Here is a 20,102-nt window from a genome sequence, read left to right on the forward strand (position 1 = left end):
CTGTACAACTCGGAAGGCAGCAGCGTTGACTGGAACCAAGAGAACACCTTGTACAAAAGGGAAGAGAAAAAGGTCTCCCGAGTCCTTGGAGGAAGTCACTGTGGTCAGTGAGTGGAGAGGGAAGAAACGGTGATGTGTCTGTGTATGCAAGTCTCAGATACATGTGATCATGTATGTGAGACTAGAGGGTGTGTCTCTGAGGGTGTGAGTGCCAGGAATGCATGTGTGTGTGCAGTGGAGTGTGTACATGTGAATGCTGATGTGCAAATATGAATGCATGTATATGTGAGTTTACATAAGGATTTGGTGTTTATATAAAGATACAAACATGTGACTGTGTAAGTGCATGTGTATATATAAATCATGGATGTGTATGTGATGGATATATGTATAATATGTGACTATGAAAGCATGTGTATATTTGTGTGTGCATGAGGGTGGATGTGTTACTAGCTGGATGTTGGTTGACAAGTTGTTTAACCTTTCTGTGCCTCAGTTTCCCTATGTCTAAAATGAAAGTAAGTACTTACCAGGGTGGATTAAATAAAGGAGGCCACAAGTTCTTTGCCACTCCTACCACTCACTGACAGGTGAGGAGAGGGTCCATGTCAATTCCTCTTGAACCTGGGCTGGACTTGTGACTTGTTCTGACCAGAAGAATCTGGGCCTTGAGAGATCACAGTTCTGCATTAGCACACACAGAACACTGTCTCTCAGAACCCAGTGCCTGTGCTGTGAGAATCTAGAGACAAAAGGTGAGGCCACGTGGAGGGACATTTAGGCATGCTGGTGGTCAGTGCCAGCTGAGCTCACAACCCACAGCAGCACCACCTGCCTGCCATGGGAGCAAGCCCTCCTGGACAGGATAATCCACCTCAGTCGATCTTCACAAGACTGGTCCCAGCTGACGATAGGAGCAAAGCCATGAGCAGGGCTCAGTTAACACTCAGAATTGTGAGAGAGTGGTGGTGGTCGTTTTTAAGCCATGAAGTTTTGGGATGGTTAGTTATGTAGCAAATTGTTGACAAAAGGTTGCTGCCACAAATCCAGTGCCAACAGGAGTTCCCAATCTGGAGTGCAATGAAAAGAGAGACTTTATTCAAATAAACAGTATGCGCCTGGCCAGGTAGCTCAATTCGTTAGAACTTCATCCTGATGCACCAAGGTTTGATCTCCAGTCAGGGCACATACAAGAATCAACTGGTGAATGCACAAATAAGTGGAACAACAAACTGATGTTTCTCTTTCTCCCTTCCTTTTTCTAAAACCAATAATTTTTTTTAAAAGTTTGTAAACTACGTAAACAGAAGAAACCAAAAGTACATTCCTCCAGACAAAGAGGAAATCTACATATACAGAGAAAGGGCCAGTTCTGGTCCCTGATCTGTCCATTTTTATAAAAATGGAGGATCTAAATTTGTACAGTTCAATTGGTCCAAATTGCACTGTCTAGATTGGTCAGAATAGTGTGTCCTGATTGGTCAGTTATTATGGTGCCACTCTGGTCAGTAAAGATGCAAATTAGGACATTGCTGTGCAGCTCCAATGTGATGTAGCTGGTCTCAGTCCACTGGTTGAAATATGATACCAGACACTCTGTTTTAAGGGTCTGCATAGCTGGCAGGAATACAGAGCAGTAGTCTTGGCAGCCTAGTCTGTGGCTTTTCCCTGAAATGCAGCGTGCGTGAGAGGTCCTCTATAAACGACTGCTAGCCTGATTATAAATTTGGGACCAGTTAACCACAGGAGCCCTTTTTGACAGGTATATTCCTTCTCAGCGTCAAGAAAATAGATAACTGAAACTTTGTAGAGCTTTTAAGCACTTAGAGGAGTAGGCAAACTTCCTGACAAGAGCGGGGCACTAAATATTTCAGGTTTTGCCTCTGCTGTTGCAGCACAGAAGCAGCCACAGATAATGACTAGTGATGTCAGTGGAAATCAGGCTCTTCTACGGGATTGTGAGGAAAGCATTTCAAGGACCCATGAGCTGGAGATTCTGATGCAGCAAGTTGATTTATTTGTGATGCAAGATCAAAAGAGTGCCCCTTGGTTTCCAATGTCCCATCTCCATCTGTACTGCCATGGAAAAAGTCCAACCATGTCTTCAGCAAGGCCAAAACAAAGGTCAATATCCAGAGTTTCTGTTTTGTATTAAGGCTTAGTCCTCTGGAGCCCATACAGTCTGCCTCGGGCCCTAGTAGCTGCTAGACCCACATGGTCGCATGCTCCCAGGCAAGGGAGAGAATGCACAAACACAGGGGGCAAGTGCTGGTTACTGAGCAAGAAATAGAGAGAGAGAGTGCTCCTTTGTTTCCCTGGGATTATATTAGCCCAGATTTGGGATGAACCAGGTGCTTTGTCAAAATAACCAGTCAACTTTCCAAGCTTTCATGGGTTCTTGATGGGTCCACTCTAGTTAGACTGGCAGGCTTCTATGGTCCAACACCTCCTCCTGTGCCCCCAACAATCTGGTACTGGAATGGAAAAGGGAGGAGTGTTAATCCCCTTGGTGGAGAAATGCTATGATCCCCTGGGGTCTGAAGCTGTATCTTCCTGGTGAAGCAAACAGGCTCTTTTCCCCCAGTTTATTAAGCTCAATGTCTAATTCCCTTTGTTCCCTTTATTAATAATTAGCTAACTACTGGGGCGGGGGGCGACTTCCGGCAAGATGGAGGCATAGGTGGACGCACCGTACCTCCACACACAACCAAGATTAGAATAACAACAATTTAGAGGCAGAATAACACCCAGAACTGATAGAGAATTTATCTGAATGGAAGTCGGACAGCCAAGGAGTTGAAGTAGACCGTTCATCCAGACCAGTAGGAGGGGCGGAGAGGAGCAGCTGGGCGCGGGTCACGGCGTGAGGAGAACAGGGAGAACTGGGTGCATAAGGCAACCAGGAGCACGTAAGGCAGCTGGGGCACCCAAGAGTGCAGGAGGTGGACCCTGAGTATGCAAGCGGCAACTGACAGACCCAGTGAGGTGGCGATTGTGGAGCAGGGCAGAGCACGCAACCCAGGATCCCACAGAAGGGACTGAGGTCCCATGGAGAACGGAGCTACCGCCATTGTTCCTTCCTGCCCCTGCCCCCACATACAATGTCACAATCTAGTGACTGGGGTGCCCAGCCCCGGCGAACACCTAAGGCTCCACCCCTCACCATAACAGGAGCAACCAGACCCCCGCCCCCCCCAAAAAAAAAGAGAGAGAGAGAAAGAGATATGTCTCAAACAGAACAGGTCAATGCCCCAGGACTCATCCTTTTGAGTGACCAAGAGATAGCCAATCTATCAGATGCACAGTTCAAAACACTGGTGATCAGGAAGCTCACAGAATTGGTTGATTTTGGGCGCAAATTAGATGAAAAAATGCAGGTTACCATAAAAGAGATGAAGGAAGATGCATAGAGAACCAATAGTGATGGGAAGGAAACTGGGACTTGAAACAATAGAGTGGACCAGAAGGAAGAAAAAAACAACCAAACAGGAAAGAATGGAGAAATAAGAATTCAAAAAAACAAGGAGAAGCTTAGGAACTTCCAGGACATCTTTAAACATTCCAACATCTGAATTATAAAGGTACCAGAAGGGGAAGAGGAAAAGCAACAGATTGAACACATATTTCAACAAATAATAAAGGAGAACTTCCCCATTCTGGCAAAGGAAATAGACTTCCAGGAAATCCAGGAAGCTCAGAGAGCCCCAAAGAAGTTGGACCCAAGAAGAAATACACCAAGGCACATCATAATTACATTGGCCAAGGTAAAAACGAAGGAGAGAATCCTAGAAGCAACAAGAGATAAGGGGACAGTAACCTACAAAGGAGTTCCCATCAGACTGTCAGCTGATTTCTCAAAAGTGACCTTATAGGCAAGAAGGGGCTGGAAAGAAATATTCCAAGTCATGGAAGACAAGGACCTATATCCCAGATTGCTCTATCCAGCAAAGCTTTCATTTAAAATGGAAGGGCAGATAAAGTGCTTCTCAGATAAGGTCAAGTTAAAGGAGTTCATCATCACCAAGCCCTTATTTTATGAAATGCTAAAGGGACTTATCTAAGAAAAGAAGATTTTAAAAAAACATGTATAGTAAAACGACAGTAAACTCACAATTAACAACCACACCTAAAACAAAACCAAAAGAAACTAAGCAAACAACTAGAACAGGAACAGAACCACAGAAATGGAGATCACATGGAGGGTTAGCAACAGGGGAGTGGGAGGAGGAGAGAGGGGGAAAAGGTACAGAGAACAAGTAGCATAGATTGTAGGTTGAAAATAGATAGGGGAAGGGTAAGAATAGTATGGGAAATCTAGAAGCTAAAGAATTTATAAGTATGACACATGGACATGACTAAAGGGGGGGATATGGGTGGGAGAGGGTGTACAGGGTAGAGGGGAGTGAAGGGAAAATGGGACAACTGTAATAGCATAATCAATAAAATATATTAAAAAATAATTAGCTAACTACCTACAGTAACACTGTTATTGGGAAGACTCGAGTTAAGGGGCTCCCCCTCCTTGGTTTTTGCCTTGCTCGCAAGAGAAGAATTCAAGCAAGAGACAACACATATAGTGGAAATGAGATAGCAAGTTTATATGAAATACACCTGAGCAAAAGGCTGCAAGTAGGCACTTAGCTAATCTGAGTGCCTCACATATATTGGAAAATGAAGCTGCAAGTTTGTCTATACTCTTCAGCAAAAAGCTGCAAGTGGGCACCCAGCTGAGTGCCCAGACTATTAGGACTCTAGGAGTTATTTATATGCTTTAGCCAGCTTCTAGCAACCCTCCTCTTCCCTGTTCCAGACCTCGAGATCAATATACAGTTACAAAGTCTTTCTTTCTCAGCAAGTAGGTTCTTAGCTAGTGAAATTGCTCCAGAAGCTTCCTTTCCCAGCACACAGAACTTCAAGGACCTCCCCCTCCTCCTGCACTATCATAATTTTGGTCATGATATTTGGAATGCCTGTTACTCTTATTGGAAAAGGCTTAAGACTGCTAAATCAACGGGTAAGACTTGTCTCCCTCCCGCTTCCTGCCTTGGTTCACTATCTATCCTGCCTAATGATATAAGGATTGTTGCAATGATCCACTGAGAATGGTTTGTGTCAATAAATATGCACGGTTACATTCCAATAAAACTTTGTTTACACAAACAGGTTGGGCAGGCTAGATTTGGCCCATGGGCAATTGTCAGCCTAGACCTGGAAAACTGCCTAGAACACATTAAGTGCTATAAAAGTGTTAGCTATCAGTGTGTATGTACAAATTCAGGAACATGGCTGTCTATGCATGTATGTGTACACACATGTCTGCATGGGAAGCATTATGTCTGAATGAGTGTAAATATGTCTATGTGCCTAATCTGTTTAGTCCTGTAAAAACAAAGCAATAAACTTGGACCGGCCAACATTTCAAGGCAGTTATCTCTGGCCTTCCTGCTTCTGTTCTGGGGAGAAAGGGAAGCATCTTAGAAAGCCAAGAGAAGAAAGAACTAGTATGTGCCTGTCCATCTGGGTTAAGTTTGGAGGGAAGCCATCGTTGGTGTCCAGGCTACTGTAGGGCCAGCAGCCCACACCTTCTCTTCTACAGAAAGGAGAATGAGGTCAACCCTGTGCGGGGAGAGGGAGGAAACACTGTAAAACTGAAAAAGGAACTCTGGAGCTTTTACGGAAGGGCTTGGGGGTTGGGAAGAAAGCTATCCCTCTTCCTTGGTTGGGTGGCTTTTCCAGGCAACTTGTAAACATCTGCCTGCTGTTTTCATTTTGATCTCCCACTGTGGGACTCATGAGGGGCTACTTCCTGCATGACTAACCTCCTTGGCTGGGTTTGCAAGGGCCAGAAGTGCTGCAAGTGTTCTGTTAGGAAGCAGCCGATGTAGATTCAAATCCCTGTCTGTGCTTACTTTGTTAAGTGGCCTTGGGGCATGCGGCCTCATTTTGCTAAGCCTCAGCTTTCTCATCTGTAAAATGGAGATGATAGTAGTACCACTTCCTAGGATGACTGCCATGATCAACTGAGGACAGTATGTGTCAAGCACTAGGCATGGAGCTTTGCATGCAGCAAGTGCTCTGCAAGGCGACACCCTGAGACAGACCAGCATGGTTTAGTGTGCTGGGCTTCAAGATTTCAGAGAAGCCTGCCCTAATCTCTTGGGGCTTCAGTAACGTCCCTTCTCATTTACAGTGTCATAGAAACCTGTTTGTTTGTTTTTTTTTCCTTCAAAGTATTCACCTCTCTTATTCAGCACTAATTGGCAGGCTTATTTGACAAGCGTGTCTCCTCCATTAGCCTGGAAGCTGCAGACAAATGACTTGGTGTCCGTTTTGCTAACCACTCTATCCTGGTGCCAGCACAGGGCCTGGCACATAGATGGCACTCGATGATTATTCACTGAATGAGTGAATGGAGATGGAGCACTTCATGATTTGTAATTCCCTGCGGCTCTAGGGAAGAGCACTTTCTCCCCATTTCTAATCAACACATCAATTTGAGGGGCTTCCAGTGGGGTCTTCCAGAATGAGGTTACGATAGGAGCCTTCTTCAGCATCCCATTGTGTTAGTTACTAGGTTAAGTGGGGTTATGCTGTGGTATCAAAGTACCCCAGTGTTTCTCTTATGAGGCCTAACATCACAAATGCATATTTCTCACTCATGCAAAGTCCAGCATGAATCAGGTGATCATCAAGGGCAGCTGTTTTCTTCACAGTGACTCAGTTCCACCTTGTGATGCTCCCATCTGCTTACTTGACCTTTATTGCCTTCTGCTCAAGTCCCTTCTGCTCACTGCTCGCTCATTGATCAGAACCAGTCACTTGGCCCTGCTAACTGTAGGGGGTTTGGGATGTAGTAGGTTCCTCAAGGATATTAAGCAAGCAGAAGTGCCTGTGTCACATGTGGGAAGCGCTCAGACATCTTGGCTGGTTTCATGGGGCTGGGCTTAGTAAGATGATACCCAAATACATTTGGAAGATTTGAAAAGTGAAGATTCCTACTAATTCTAATTAGACTGCTTTCGAAAACAAGGCATTTGTCAGAGGAAAAATAATCAATCATCACAAATCCTTTGCTTATAATATGGTGCCGTGTTTTCAAGTGCAGTTTCTTGCCATGCAAGATCCTGAGAGGGTTCCTTGTCTCCAAATGCCACACCATTCTTCTACGGGGTTGAAATATGTTTTAATGGTTTTGCTTTGATAACGATCGACAGTTGCCCATCAGAGGCATAGCTCCTAATTGAGGAGACCAATGATTAAATAAACCATGAAGATAAAAATTTTTTGATGAGATTAGGCCCTTAAAAGGTTTTAGTTTGAGTCTGGCACTCAGTAGGGCTTCTAATTCCCTGCCTACCCCAACTTCAATGGAAGGTATCTTGATGGACTTCAATTTTTTTTAAAGGGCTAGCTCAAAGTCCCTGCATCTAAAGATGGTGGGGGTGCAGGGGAAGGAGACCGAGACAAAGTGTGGGCAAAACCTTTGAATATTTATGAAAAGAGCCAGCGTTTTGTGAAGACAGGCTGTATCTGATATGTATTTTCTCCAGGCTAGGCTAAAAGAATGAGGTTACTGTCCCTCCAAATATAGAGGCTTTTTATTTTTTCAAAATATTTTTCATTGTTTCCATCTCCCTGGGGCTGAAGAAAAGAGGAACTACTAATAGGCTTAAATCCTGTGCCTACTAAACAATGAGATTTTGCCTTGTGTCTCTTCAGCTAGAGTCCCATCCTAGGATTTCATTCACACCCCCCTCCACCCACCCCTTCAGCTGTCTGTCTCTACCACAAACCAAACTTCACACCCACCAGTGGGTGGTTTCCAGAACACCTGGTGTGGAAATCACAGGTTCTCTACTGAAAAGTTCAGAAGGACCATCTGACCTACATCAGTGGTTCACAACCTTGGGTGCAGCCTGGAATAATCCAGGGAGCTGTGAAAAGTGCCTGTGCCTGGGCTGCAACCCCCGAGTCTCTGACTCCTTCGGCCACAGTGGGGTCATGAGCATGGATAATCTTACAGAGCCCCTTGTATATTATCATTGGTCTAAGATTGAGAATTACTAGTTTGAGCTTTCTTCCAGGATTCAAACAATGCAAATCAAAATTCATCTGAGAAGTGAAATGGGGGAAAAGCGTGTAAGAAAATGACACAATTTGAAAGAGAGATATGGGGGTGATCCTCCCTTCTGGGAACATGTACAATAAATATTCACAACTGCAGTCCTGTGGGAAGGGAGGTTTTATGACAGGGAGGTACTGGGCAGAATGCCCAAGGGTGACCCCTCCTAAGAAATGGATTCTGGAACAGGGCCCTGGCCGGGTAGCTCAGTTGGTTAGAGCGTTGTCTCAATACACCAAGATTCCGGGTTCAGTCTTTAGTAAGGGCACATGCAGGAAGTAACCAATGAGTGCATAAGTGGCATAACAAATTTCTCTCAAATCAATAAAACTTATAATAGGAGGTACTATCACCCTCATTTTGCAAATCAGAAAACTGATGTCTAGACAACTTAACTGACTTGCCCAAAAGATTATGGACAGTGAATAGTAGAGTTGAGACTTCAGTCCTAACATTTATGGAGCACTTACTATATGCTAGAATTTAGGCAAGTATAAATTATATAATTATGGTGTTATAAATTCTCTAATTCTCACTTCTTTGACATAATCTATTTATTTCTAGCATTTATGCAGCAGAATCTTATTTACCCACAAATACCCATTCTTCCTGCATATTTTGCTTAGGGCTGCTGTATGACAGGTGCCAGGCACTCTTTCCCAGCTTCCCTTGCTGCTAAGAATAGTCACGTGACACCATTCTGGACAATGAGATATAAGAGGAAGTCTATGGAGTTCCTTAATCCATCTTCTCTTCTCCATGCCTGTAGTATGCAGTATGGGATCTTGACATGACAAGCATAAGGGCAAAAATGAAAATAAGGATAAAATGAGAGTGGCAGAGCAAAACAATGCCCTGATTCTTCCCTATACTGCTGGCTGCCTATCACCAGGCTTCTGACTGACAAGGAAACATAAGCTTCTATTTGTCACCATGGTTAGGTTTTTGTAAGTTGTGGCCAAATGTATTCCTAAGTGATACTGCTTCCTAAATGGCCTCCATCACCGTTGTTCTGTTCCTTTAAAGGTGAACACAATGCCCACCAGCTTAACACCAGCCAGCATCTGACTGAGGCTGAAGCTTAGCCATGTCAGGGATACTGAATCAGTGTCTTTTTTTTTAAAGATTTTATTTATTTTTAGAGAGGTAAGGGAGGGAGATAGAGAGAGAGAAGCATCAATGTGCAGTTGCTGGGGGTCATGGCCTGCAACCCAGGCATGTAGCCTGACTGGGAATCGAACCTGCGACACTGGTTCGCAGCCCACGCTCAATCCACTGAGCTATGCCAGCCAGGGCTGAACCAGTGTCTTAATTGTATTAACCTTTGAGACCTGTGGCACTTTGTCACCTGAATCAGCACTTTAGTTTTTGCAGCTTCCATTTGCTTTTACAAGATAAGGACAAATACAGGAACATGGTCCAACAGCTGTGTAAACACCGTGCTCAAAGATGGCAATACTGCCACTACCAACCATCGACTGGGAGGCCAACACCCCACCATGCTTCAGCTGCCAAGGGAAACCTGGGTTCACTGTGGGGAAGGTGGTTCACTGTCAGTCAAGTGCTTGTATCGAAGTCTGGCTGTTTGAAAGTTAAATGTACAGAAGTGAAGGACAGCCTGTATTTACTCTAGTGGCAGCCCTAGCATGCCAGATTTTTAAAAAAGCTTCCAAATCAGTTAGCTGAGCAAGAAACTACCACTAACTCAGCAGCTTAAAACAATGTCTGTTATTGCTATTGTCCAGCTGAGTGGTTCTGCTGACCTGGACCAAGCTTAGCTGGTCTTAGATGGGCTTGTACAAGTGTTTCAGTCTATTGACATGTCAGTTGTGGGAGAGAAAGGGATAGTGGGGTTGGTCTGGGATGGCCTCACTCACCTGCCTCACAGGCAACTGACTATCAGCTCTGGTGAAAGGGCTGGTTGGGTCACATGGTCTCTCATCCTCATGTGGTGGTGGTAGGCTTCCAAGAGATCAGGTGCAGGCAAGGTGTCTTGAGGCCTGGGCCAGGAACTTTGGTCTAGCACAAAGTCTTTTGTGGTATTATATTGATTTATATTACCACATTTTGCCATGTATACTGAGAAGGTTTTTGCCCACACATTTGAGGGAAAAATAAGGATGAGCATTATACATGGGTATACAATTACACACCATGGGTGTAAGAATCCCGTGTATAATGTGCACAAAAACATGGGTGCACATTATATATGGGAGTGCATTATACACAGCAAAATAGAGTGTATTGTGCTGTATCAGAATGTGTGCCACCACATTCTATTGACTAAATAGTCACATTCTAGTTTCAAGAGGTAGGCAAAAGGTCCCCTTCCCACTTCCCTTCTTGATAGCAGAGACTTCGAAGTCACTTTGCAAAGGGTGTGGGTACAGGAAGAGTTGGAGAACAGGGACTATTTTTGTAATCAGTCTACCATAGTGCTCAGACTGAGAGCTTCTCATGGAGGGGAAAACCATGGGCATCAAGGAAAGAGATGAACACAATCTGGCAGCAGAGAGATGGTTAGGTGGACAAGATGGAAACAATCCTGCAGTGGAAAAAGAATGAGCAGCAAAGGGAGCAGAGGAAGAGGCCACAGACACAGACTAAATGACAATTCTATTCTGAAAATTCTTTCTGCACTGACTTGTACTGGGTGCTTAATATGAGTATATGTCAAGCACTTTGGAGGTATGAGCTTATTTAACCCCAAATTACTCCTATGAGAAACATTCTATTGAGAATCCCACTTACAGAGGAAGGACTTGAGATTCAGAGAACAGGTAACTTGCAAAGAGGGATCCAGATGAAAAGCAGGAAGCAAGTCTTGAAGACAGGTCTCGGCATTCAAGTGCTGTCCCTAACTGTGGCGCTGTTCTGTATCTAGGGTAACTTGTCTCTCTGTCCCTACTTCAGACCCACTCACCCCGCCTCACCCAGGCCTGGATCACTGCAGCATCCGATAATTTCCAGTTGGATTACTTCCAGCCAACCTTTTCTGCAGAGAGCCAGAGAGTAAATATTTTCAGTGTTGTGTCCCAATTGCTCAATTCCACCAACATACGGTGAGAACAACCAGAGATAGTATGTAACTGAATGGGCGTGGCTGTATCCCCATAAAACTTTATATATAAAAAATAAATAAAGCAAAAGTGAATCATTTGCCAACTCCTGCTTAATTCAGTTCTCCACCATGCAGTCAGAATGAGCCAAACTCAAATGCTGACCCCGCCATTCTATGCCCATCCAGTATCTTCTGGCTCAGCCCAGACTTGCAGCGGGGTTCACAGCTTTGCAAGCAACACATGGCCCCTGAACCACCATCATCACCATCACCCGGAAGCTTGTTACAAATGCAGTCCCCAGACCTGGAGAACATTATGCTGAGTGAAATCAGTCAATCAGAGAAAGACAAACACCATGTGATTTCACTCGTATGTGGAACCTAATGAACAAACTGAACAAGCGAGCAAAAGAGACAGACTCGTAGATGGAGAACAGATGACAGCTATGGCGGAGGTGGTGGGTGGAGGTGAGGGGACAGAGGGAGTGAGTAAAAAGGAAAAAGGACTCATGGACATGGACAGCAGTGTGGTGATTGCTGGGGGACAGGGGGTATAAGGGGACTAAATGGGAATGGAAAAAAATAAAGATTAAATTTTTTTAAAATGCAGTCTCAGGTCAAACCCAGATCTGCTGAATCAGAACTTGCATTCTCAACCAATGAATACATAAATAAGTGAAACAACAAATCAATCTCTTTCTCAAGTCAATCAATCAATCAATAAAAGGTTAATTAAAGAACTTGCATTCTAGCAAGACTTCCAGGTGATTTGTACACTCGTTTGAGAGGCTCTAGCTTCTAGCTGTCCTGGTGCCTTCTTACCTCTCCCACCTCATCCTCCGCAACTGAAACCTCCTCCCACCCTATCTTCAATCTCTAACCAAATTCAAATGCTCCTGTCACCTCTGTGCTTGATGCATTTTTCTCCAGCCCAAGTCCCTTCACTTCACAAACCCCTACCTATGTTTGGATCTCGATGTAGATGTCACTTGTTCTAAGCAGCTCTCCCTGAACTGACTGCATGAGGCGCTCCTCTTCCATGTTTCCATAGCCCTTCCCCCACCCACCACCCACCATCAAGACCGCTTCTCCGACTGCCTGTCTCTTGCAACAGTTTGTGTGCTCATGAGAGAGAGAGACCACATCTCTCTCTCTCATTGGTCATCACTGTGTGTCCTCAATGCCCAGGGACAGTAGCCAGTGAATAACTACTTGTTAAAAAACTAAAGGCAACACACCCCACTCCCCTTTACCCTGGGCTCAAGTTCTACCAACTAGTGTTTAATCAGCCTGTGGGTGCAAGTTTCCCTAAACTTCCACCTGGCTCCAAGTCTTTGAAGAGTCCTATGTAGCCTCTGATATTCCAGTTCTCACCAAGCCTGCTAGTTTTTCATATTAGCAAATGTTTGCCATTTGGAGAGGGCCTGAGGGCCTAAGAGATTTCTGGGCAAAATTCTTGAACTATAAATTTGAGCTATAAATTAGCCACAGGCCAAGACTTGAACAATATGAGTGTGTGTGTGTGTGTGTGTGTGTGTGTAGAGGGGTGGAGGGGTGGGTAGAAGAGCCACATGGGCAGAGGATTCTAGGCAAGGAAAAAAAGAAGACTTGAAGGCAGGACCCGAGAGCTGTGAAATGGCATTTCTTTCCACCTGAGTATGGAGCCATTTCCGTACCAGCAATGATCCAGCGCTGCTGCATGGGAAAAGACTCCCCATACACCCAGGAGCTGAGATCAGGTGAGGCTTCCATAAGGAATCGCAGGAAGATGAGACCCTGCCCAAAATCTGACATCCAGTCCACAGGTTTCTACAGGTACCTTTATTAACAAAGCAAAGTATAAAAGAACAAGGTCCCCAAATGACCCATATGATTAAAAGTGCAAATTTACTCCAACCTGAAATAGAAAACAAATGGCAGGCCTCAGTTGTTTGGGCCGTGGAAATACGCTGTGATTAAAATGCCTCTTAATCACACAACTGTAGCAGCGGAACCGTAACTGATGAACTCTTTGGTCTCTGTTATTGGAACAAAACATGCTGTGACTGCAGCTGACACACTGCGTCAAAATACCCAGTTTGGGGTCAAAACACACATTAAAAATCACAATAAAATATGAGGAATGTTTTAAAGTCAAATGACTAAATCAAGGCACATTCTTTTAAAAGTAAAAGGTGCTAAAATATTCCTGAATATCTGATACTTCAAAAATCAGATTATATGTAATTTAGCTGCATGTTTTAGTCTGTTCTCTCTGTGTAGCTGATTGCATATAACTTCCCCTGCTCCCAATTTATACTTGCTTTATCCCCACCATATCATGTGCTACGTAGGTATAAAAAAAAATAAACAGTAGGTCTAAGTAATAGACATGTGATTTTTTAAAAAATTAACAAATGCCACATGATAATACTGAACTTCTTTCCCTCTCGAGGGACACTGGAAATATTAATGAGATTCACTTTTTCCACTACTGGGGAGGGAGGTAATAACCCTCCTCTGTTCATGGGTGGAATAAGTTAAGTCTTTGGCATCAAGGTCAAAAGCCACATTTTACAGAAAAAGTGACTTACTCTGTGAGGATAAAAGAGACAATTTGGAAGCAGTTAGGTTAATTCCTTCAGAATGCTAGGATGTCGGTTTTGGTGGGAGCCTCGGAGTCAGAAAGAGATAGGCACATCTGATCGGAACAGTGTTCTTGGCCATGGACACGGCAGCAAGCCCAAGAAGCTTGGCCCAAGGGTCCAGCATTGTTTTTCTGGTGTTGCAGGCCACCAGCTATCATTGCTAAGGCACAGGCAAGAACACCACTAAAAATAATAATAATCATTAATTTTAAAATAAAATGCAAATAAAAAAGAAACAAGTTTTTCTGCAATCCTTCCTGATGACTCATCTTCAAACTCTGACATAGCCTAGGAGTTTAACTGACTCACTGGGAAGGAAATGCCAAGAACTGGCCCCTGTGGCTTTTGCTGGAGGGTCTGACTACAAAGAACAGCTCCAGGACAGAGGGTCCTTCTGGGAATTATGAGTAAAGTGTTATCTGTGGCCGTGTTAATTTTTTTTGGTTTGTTTCTACAATAAAGCTTAGCTCTGAGAGATAAAAGAGACTCAAATATCACTCCCCAACTATGTATAACAGCATCATATCCACAACAATAAATATAACCTTATACATACTTGGGGGGTTAGCTGTGTAAGGCAAGGGTCGGAAACTGGAGGCCTGCAGGTTCAACCAAACATTTTGTTTGGCCCACATGGTGTTTTGGACATTTAAAAATTATTTTAACAATCAGAAAGTTTCACTTTTAAAGAGTCCTGACTTCTAGCCCCTCTGTACCCTTTTCCCTGCCTGAAGCCAAGTAATAGCCCTTACCACAAGAAGCCCCCACTGCCCACCCACCCCTTCTCTACCTTGTTTCTGCAGGCTGCTGAGTTTGCGACCCCTGATTTAAAAAGAGCACATACCTAAAAATGTGTTTCCCAACCCAAACCTCCTTCCCACCCTCACATGATTTCCACCCCATCTCTCCTTCCTTTCACTTCCATCATGAGCCTTCCTTCCAGAGTCCTTCATATTTCTCTTGGTTCACTTGCATTCTTCCTTCTTTCACTTCAGTTTCATTTTGGGGAAAAAAAAAATCTGCCTCCTACTCTCTGCCCACGAGCATTCTAGGATGGCTCCCAGGACTGGTCAGTGGGAGTTACTGAAGAGTGTCTCGTGGCAAAATGGCTGAGTCATTTTCCCCAAACATTTTCTCTGGGCACTGGCTGTGGACAATCAATCTTTAAAAAAAAAAAAAAAAAAAAGGGGGGGATTCTGAGCCTTCCTGTATATTTGCAAATATGAATCTCCAGTACCAGGTATACACCAAAAATGTGTACTTTTCTGATCAAGATCATGATGGAGCCCTAATAAAATATAGAACTGAGCTTAATTTAAGTGCCTCGGGCAACCATCACACCTGGCTAATATGCCATATTATTTCACTTGTACACAGTACATGTTTGGAATTACTAAACATTGATCAAAATTGATCGAAAACTCCAAGTTTTGGTCACCATGTACAGAGAACAATTGCTCAGCATGGCATTTAAATAAAGCATTAATATTTAAAAAATTCACAAATACAATGCCCCATTAATTTAAAAAAATAATAAAATTTTAAAATCTTGAGGATGGATGAGGCTTTGGGTAATTAACCTGAAGGAAAACAACAACAAAAACCTATAAGAACAGTATGTTATCAGACTTAAAGTTCAAAACACTATTAAGATAAAAAAGAAACCTATCAACTCATCTAGAAATATTAGGAAAATTCAACTTTTAAAGCTTTATAATCCTTCGAAGAGCCTCGCTGTCCCTGGTTCCAGTAGCCTTAATGACCACAGGGGAAATTGTGGCTGACTAGGAAACAATATAGGGCCTAATTCCTGTTGGCATTTACTTTAAAAAGTAATTTTTTAAAACACTGTGCAGTTTATATCTTCGCAGGAAGTTGGTATACTGATCCCTTTGCTAAATGCAGTACCTTAAAACCTAACACTGACCTCAAAAGCTAGAAGTAATCTTTGTGGTATCCAGGGGAACTCTCCCCAAAACAACCTCAAAGAGAAAGCACATGTGCAACTCTTGCAGTCCAAGGTTACGAAGTATGTAGGAAGTCTCTGCAGTTCTGCTGAGGATTTCCTATACACTATTTATTCACAATGATTTCCTGCAATGGCTGAGTAGGTCCCCTAAAGAAAGTTTAAAGAGTTCCCTTAAAATAACTCAGAAGTTAAACAACGGCCCTATTCAGGTGGCTACTTCTGTCCTCCAAGTTTTATCTTTAAGAGTCTAAGGGAGCACATGTCTGTTTAAAAAAAAAAAGTCTAACACAGGGACTGGCTGCAGCTTCTATTAGGTGAGTATATGATGGACCATTCTAAAGTGGGAATTGTGGGCTGTTAGAAATTTGGGAGGACAGGAAGGGATTTCATAATGGGCTCCTCCTAGCTGCAAAATACACCCAACCTGGTGATATTTCTGCGCAAAGACAAAAAGAAGCTGCCTGCTGACGAGGTCTGTCTCCCTCCAACCCCACCCATCTCCTCTTGCTCTCCTCTGCTGTATTTCTCCTTGGCTGACTGATCAGGGAGACACTGGTCTTCAAGTCCAGAGCCCAAGATACTGAACTACATGCACATAAATGAAATGCTTTGCAAGACCTGTGCTGAACCAACCACGCCTCCAAATTGCCTCTGGACCACTTAAAGGTAGCTTGGGCAATGGGAGAAAAACTTTTCAACCACTAACCATTACTAAGCATTGAGAGTTCTAACTACATCCTAGGCACTGCAGTGGATATTTCCTCTTCATTATTTCATTAAACTCAGAAAGAAGTCTCATGCAAAGGAATTTGCTTAAAAGCTTTAAAACAAACAAGGTTTCTATCTCCAGCCAGCAGCAAGTCCCAGTGAGACACCTTGACAGGCAAAAACTAAAATACATCTTTCTCGAGACCCAACATGTTTTCCGCCCTCACCACTGTTGTCTTAAATAAATATGCACTTTGATGCTGCTTTGCACTGTGCCTGGCTCCCAGCATGTGCTCCATGAATGGGTGTTGACTGGTACACATTCTGGCATGTGTCTGGAGGGAAGTAAAACAAGCCTGCTTCTCAAGACTACACATTTCTTAATGGTAAATATGGCTGGCCTCCCTTTCAGATGCAACACTTGGCACTGACAATTACCACAAATGATCAAAATAAAGTGCTATTTGCTCTGGAATTTCTCTAACCAACTCTTGACTGCCTCGCAACCTGTGAGACTCACTTCTTCACAGTCCCATCGAACACTGGTGATTGTACCATTTAAAAAACACATTAATATTAATTTGAAGAGCAGAGACAATGTTCCTCAGATCAGGAGCCCCTAGAATAGAATTTCAATTCCAGTTGTAGATACTCATTTTAGAAAAAGATGATCAGGAACCCAGGACCTAGCAAGTAGTTATGCCAAAAAAACATTAACTTCTTTAAATGTAAGGGCCAGAGAGATCTGCAGCTCAAAAACCAGCAGAGGGAACTTTCTCTGCTGCTAGTTGCTTGCTTCCTTAACTAGACTTCCCTGAAATCCACGGATCCTTCTACACTGTCAGTCAGTCATTCCACACAAACCAGCCTTCCGACGACTCTTAGCTGTGCTGTTGGATGTTTCTCCAAAGCTTGCCCAAGGCACCATGGTGGATGTGAAAAGATGCCATAACTATTCGGGACTGTGAACCCAAGGGTGGCATTTATGCCACCAAATGTCATCCTCTGAATTTTCCAACACCTTCTGCAGCTCATCTTCCTGGAGTAGAACTGGCTTCATTGCCATCCCCACCCCTAGCTGGTAGGAGAGGCTTTAGGAGCATTAGGCCTGGTAGGGGCACTGTCAGGGTTTACGGTTCGTCTTTAGGGAATCCCTGGGTGTGCTGAGTCCGGGGTGGGGAGCACCTGGCAAGGTAGCGGGGACCCCCATAGGCCCGGAGAAGCTGGGGCAGCCTTCGCCATGTGGACAGCAACCTTGCGGCTGCGAGTTCCCGGGAGTGATTATCGAAAGCAGCCAGGAGGTCAACTGGAGCAGCTTCACGCAGTACTTTGGGCAGTGGGCCCACTTCGGCGGCCGCCCCACCAGGGCCCAGGACGCAGTGGAAGAGTGTTTGGCGTCGCAGCAGGCAGTCCCTAAGAAACCGCACCAACTGTTCCAAGCGCTTGCCCAGGTGCGCCTCATCCCAGCCTTGCTCCGGAGCCCTCTCACGCAGCAGCACTGCAAGCAGCACCGTCTTGAGCACGTATGAGGACAGGATGCGTCCCCACTGGGTGGCGGCCACCGGGTCCAGCCCGTGGGCGCCCAGGTCTCGCAGAGCTTTAAGCAACTGCAGGCACTTGAGGTAGCAGGCACCTGAAGGGGCCCGTTCCTGCAGCCAACCCAGCAGCTTCTGCTCCTGCCGCGCTGTGTTTACGCCCCACAGTGCATCCGCGCGCAGGCCTCCCGGGAGCTCTGATAAAGTCCCGAAGGGCGAGGACGGCGGTGGCGGAGCCACGAGGAAGACACCGTCGCCCAAATGGACGGCGGGAATGAGACGCACGGCCATGGAAAGGCGGCAGCAGCCATAATCGGTGCGGCAGGGCAGGATGTGCAGGGTGGGAGGCTGCTCCAAGCCGCCCGGGGTTAGGCTGACCCGACAGCGCTCCTCCAGGCTGTAGCGCACGGTGGCCAGGGAGCGCTGCAGATGTGACTGGAACCAACGCAGCACCAGGGTGGACGAGAGGTGGCGCCGCCCGCGCACGTCCACACAGAAGCCGTCGGCGAAGGGTTTGCAGTCCCGGAGCCAGTGGCTCCCGGAGGCCCCCGGCGGCGCCTTGAGTGCGCACACGAAGCAGCCATGAAAGGCTGGGGCCAAAGCAGGCTGGGTGCCCAGGCTCCGAGGCTCCAGCGCCACCAGCGGCGGGAGGCGCAAAGGCACCAACACGTCGAAGGCGTCCGGCCGGCGTATTTTATGCTGCTCATAGGCACTGCCCACCTGGATGAAGTCTCCACGAAAGGCCAAGGCCAATGTGCCCCCGGGAATGGGGCCCGGGGATGCCCGGGCGCGGCCAGCTCGCACCAGTTCGCCCACGATCCGGCTCACGTGTGCCTTACTGTGGCCCAGCACGTGCGGGGACAGGCGCACATCGTGCTCATAGTAACTCTCCAGCAAGATGCCGAGGCTCGGCTCTTGGAAATGTCTTGAAGAGAAGGCGGAGTGGCCCCCCAGGCGGGGAGACGCGGGCAGGAAGCGCTGCCGGACAGCGTGGCGACAGCGTAGGAGGATGTAGCCGAGGAGGAGCAGGACAGACACCTTAAGAAGAGGGAAGCCTCCGTCCGCATCCTCTGCGCCGTCGGGGGCCTCGGCCCGGGCACCCCCACTCCCTCGTAGGACATGGTAGAGGCACACGATGGCAATGAACAGGCCGGTCACCAGGGGCCAGAAGACACGCAGGTTGAGGGTGTAGTGCACCGACATGCCGGGCGCCTGGGCAGCCCAGGGCGCAAGCCCCGGCGGCGCCCCCGGCCCAGCATGCGCGCAGCGCCCCAGCGGCCCCGCTGTCCGGGTCTCCTTTGCCTCCACGGCGGCTCCCCCCTTGCAGGAATGGGGGAAGCCGCCCTCCAGCTCAGCCTCCTCTCCCAGCTCAAGTTCTCTTTCCAGCTACGGCCCGCCCCGGACTCCCAGGCCCCGGGCCGCGCCCTGCGCCGGTTGCGCGATGCGTCCTGCCCGGTGGCCCTCCCCACCCGGCGCTCCGGCGCGGTGTGCACGGCCAGCTTCTGGCCCGGCCCGGCTCACCTCCAACCCTGGGCGGCCCTCCTGACGCCGGGCCCCCAGCCGCTCCCCTTCGCTCTAGTTCCCGTTACTTGGGCTCCGGGAGTTTCCTCTTCCGAGGGGAGGTGAGGCCGAGCCAGCTGGCGGGGAGGAAATGCCTAAGTCTGGAGCGTGCTCCGAGCCGGCGGGCGGGGTCCGCCCTCTCCCAAGGCCTCCTCCTTAAAGCGACGCGGGACGGCGGGAGGGACTTCAGGAAGCGTTAGTAGCTGGTCTCCTGCGGGCCACCCCCATTCTCCCTCCCTTAAGGCATAACTGGAAAGGCCCTGATTCCAGGGCGGTGGCTTATCCAGGGAGCTTCTGGAGTTGTGCTCACAAGAAGTTAGTTACACTGGAAAGTTAAAAGGAGGAGAAAAGAGCTCACGACGAGACTGTCTGTCCCTCCCCCACCCCCAGCAAGTCGTGGTGGTATGGTATTGGTGGTGTGGCAGGCCCCAACGAAAGAGGCGCTGCCAGAATACCACTGTCCTTTATACAAACCAATATTTATTGAACACCTACTATGTGCCAAGTAGGAGGCTAGGTG

General features: G+C 46.4%; 1 protein-coding gene across 1 annotated transcript; it reads right to left on the reverse strand.

Moving 5' to 3' along the window:
- Positions 1-12,983: 12,983 nt before the first annotated feature.
- On the reverse strand, positions 12,984-19,743 carry ITPRIPL2 (ITPRIP like 2). Its single transcript, XM_045819462.1, has one exon. The coding sequence runs from the start codon at positions 19,223-19,225 to the stop codon at positions 17,618-17,620; it is 1,608 nt and encodes a 535-aa protein (XP_045675418.1). The 5' UTR covers positions 19,226-19,743; the 3' UTR covers positions 12,984-17,617.
- Between the last annotated feature and the right edge of the window lie 359 nt (positions 19,744-20,102).

Source organism: Phyllostomus hastatus, unplaced genomic scaffold (genome assembly GCF_019186645.2).
Source record: "Phyllostomus hastatus isolate PE091 unplaced genomic scaffold, TTU_PhHast_1.1 phas_scaffold_385, whole genome shotgun sequence".
In the NCBI taxonomy this organism is placed as follows: Eukaryota; Metazoa; Chordata; class Mammalia; order Chiroptera; family Phyllostomidae; genus Phyllostomus; species Phyllostomus hastatus.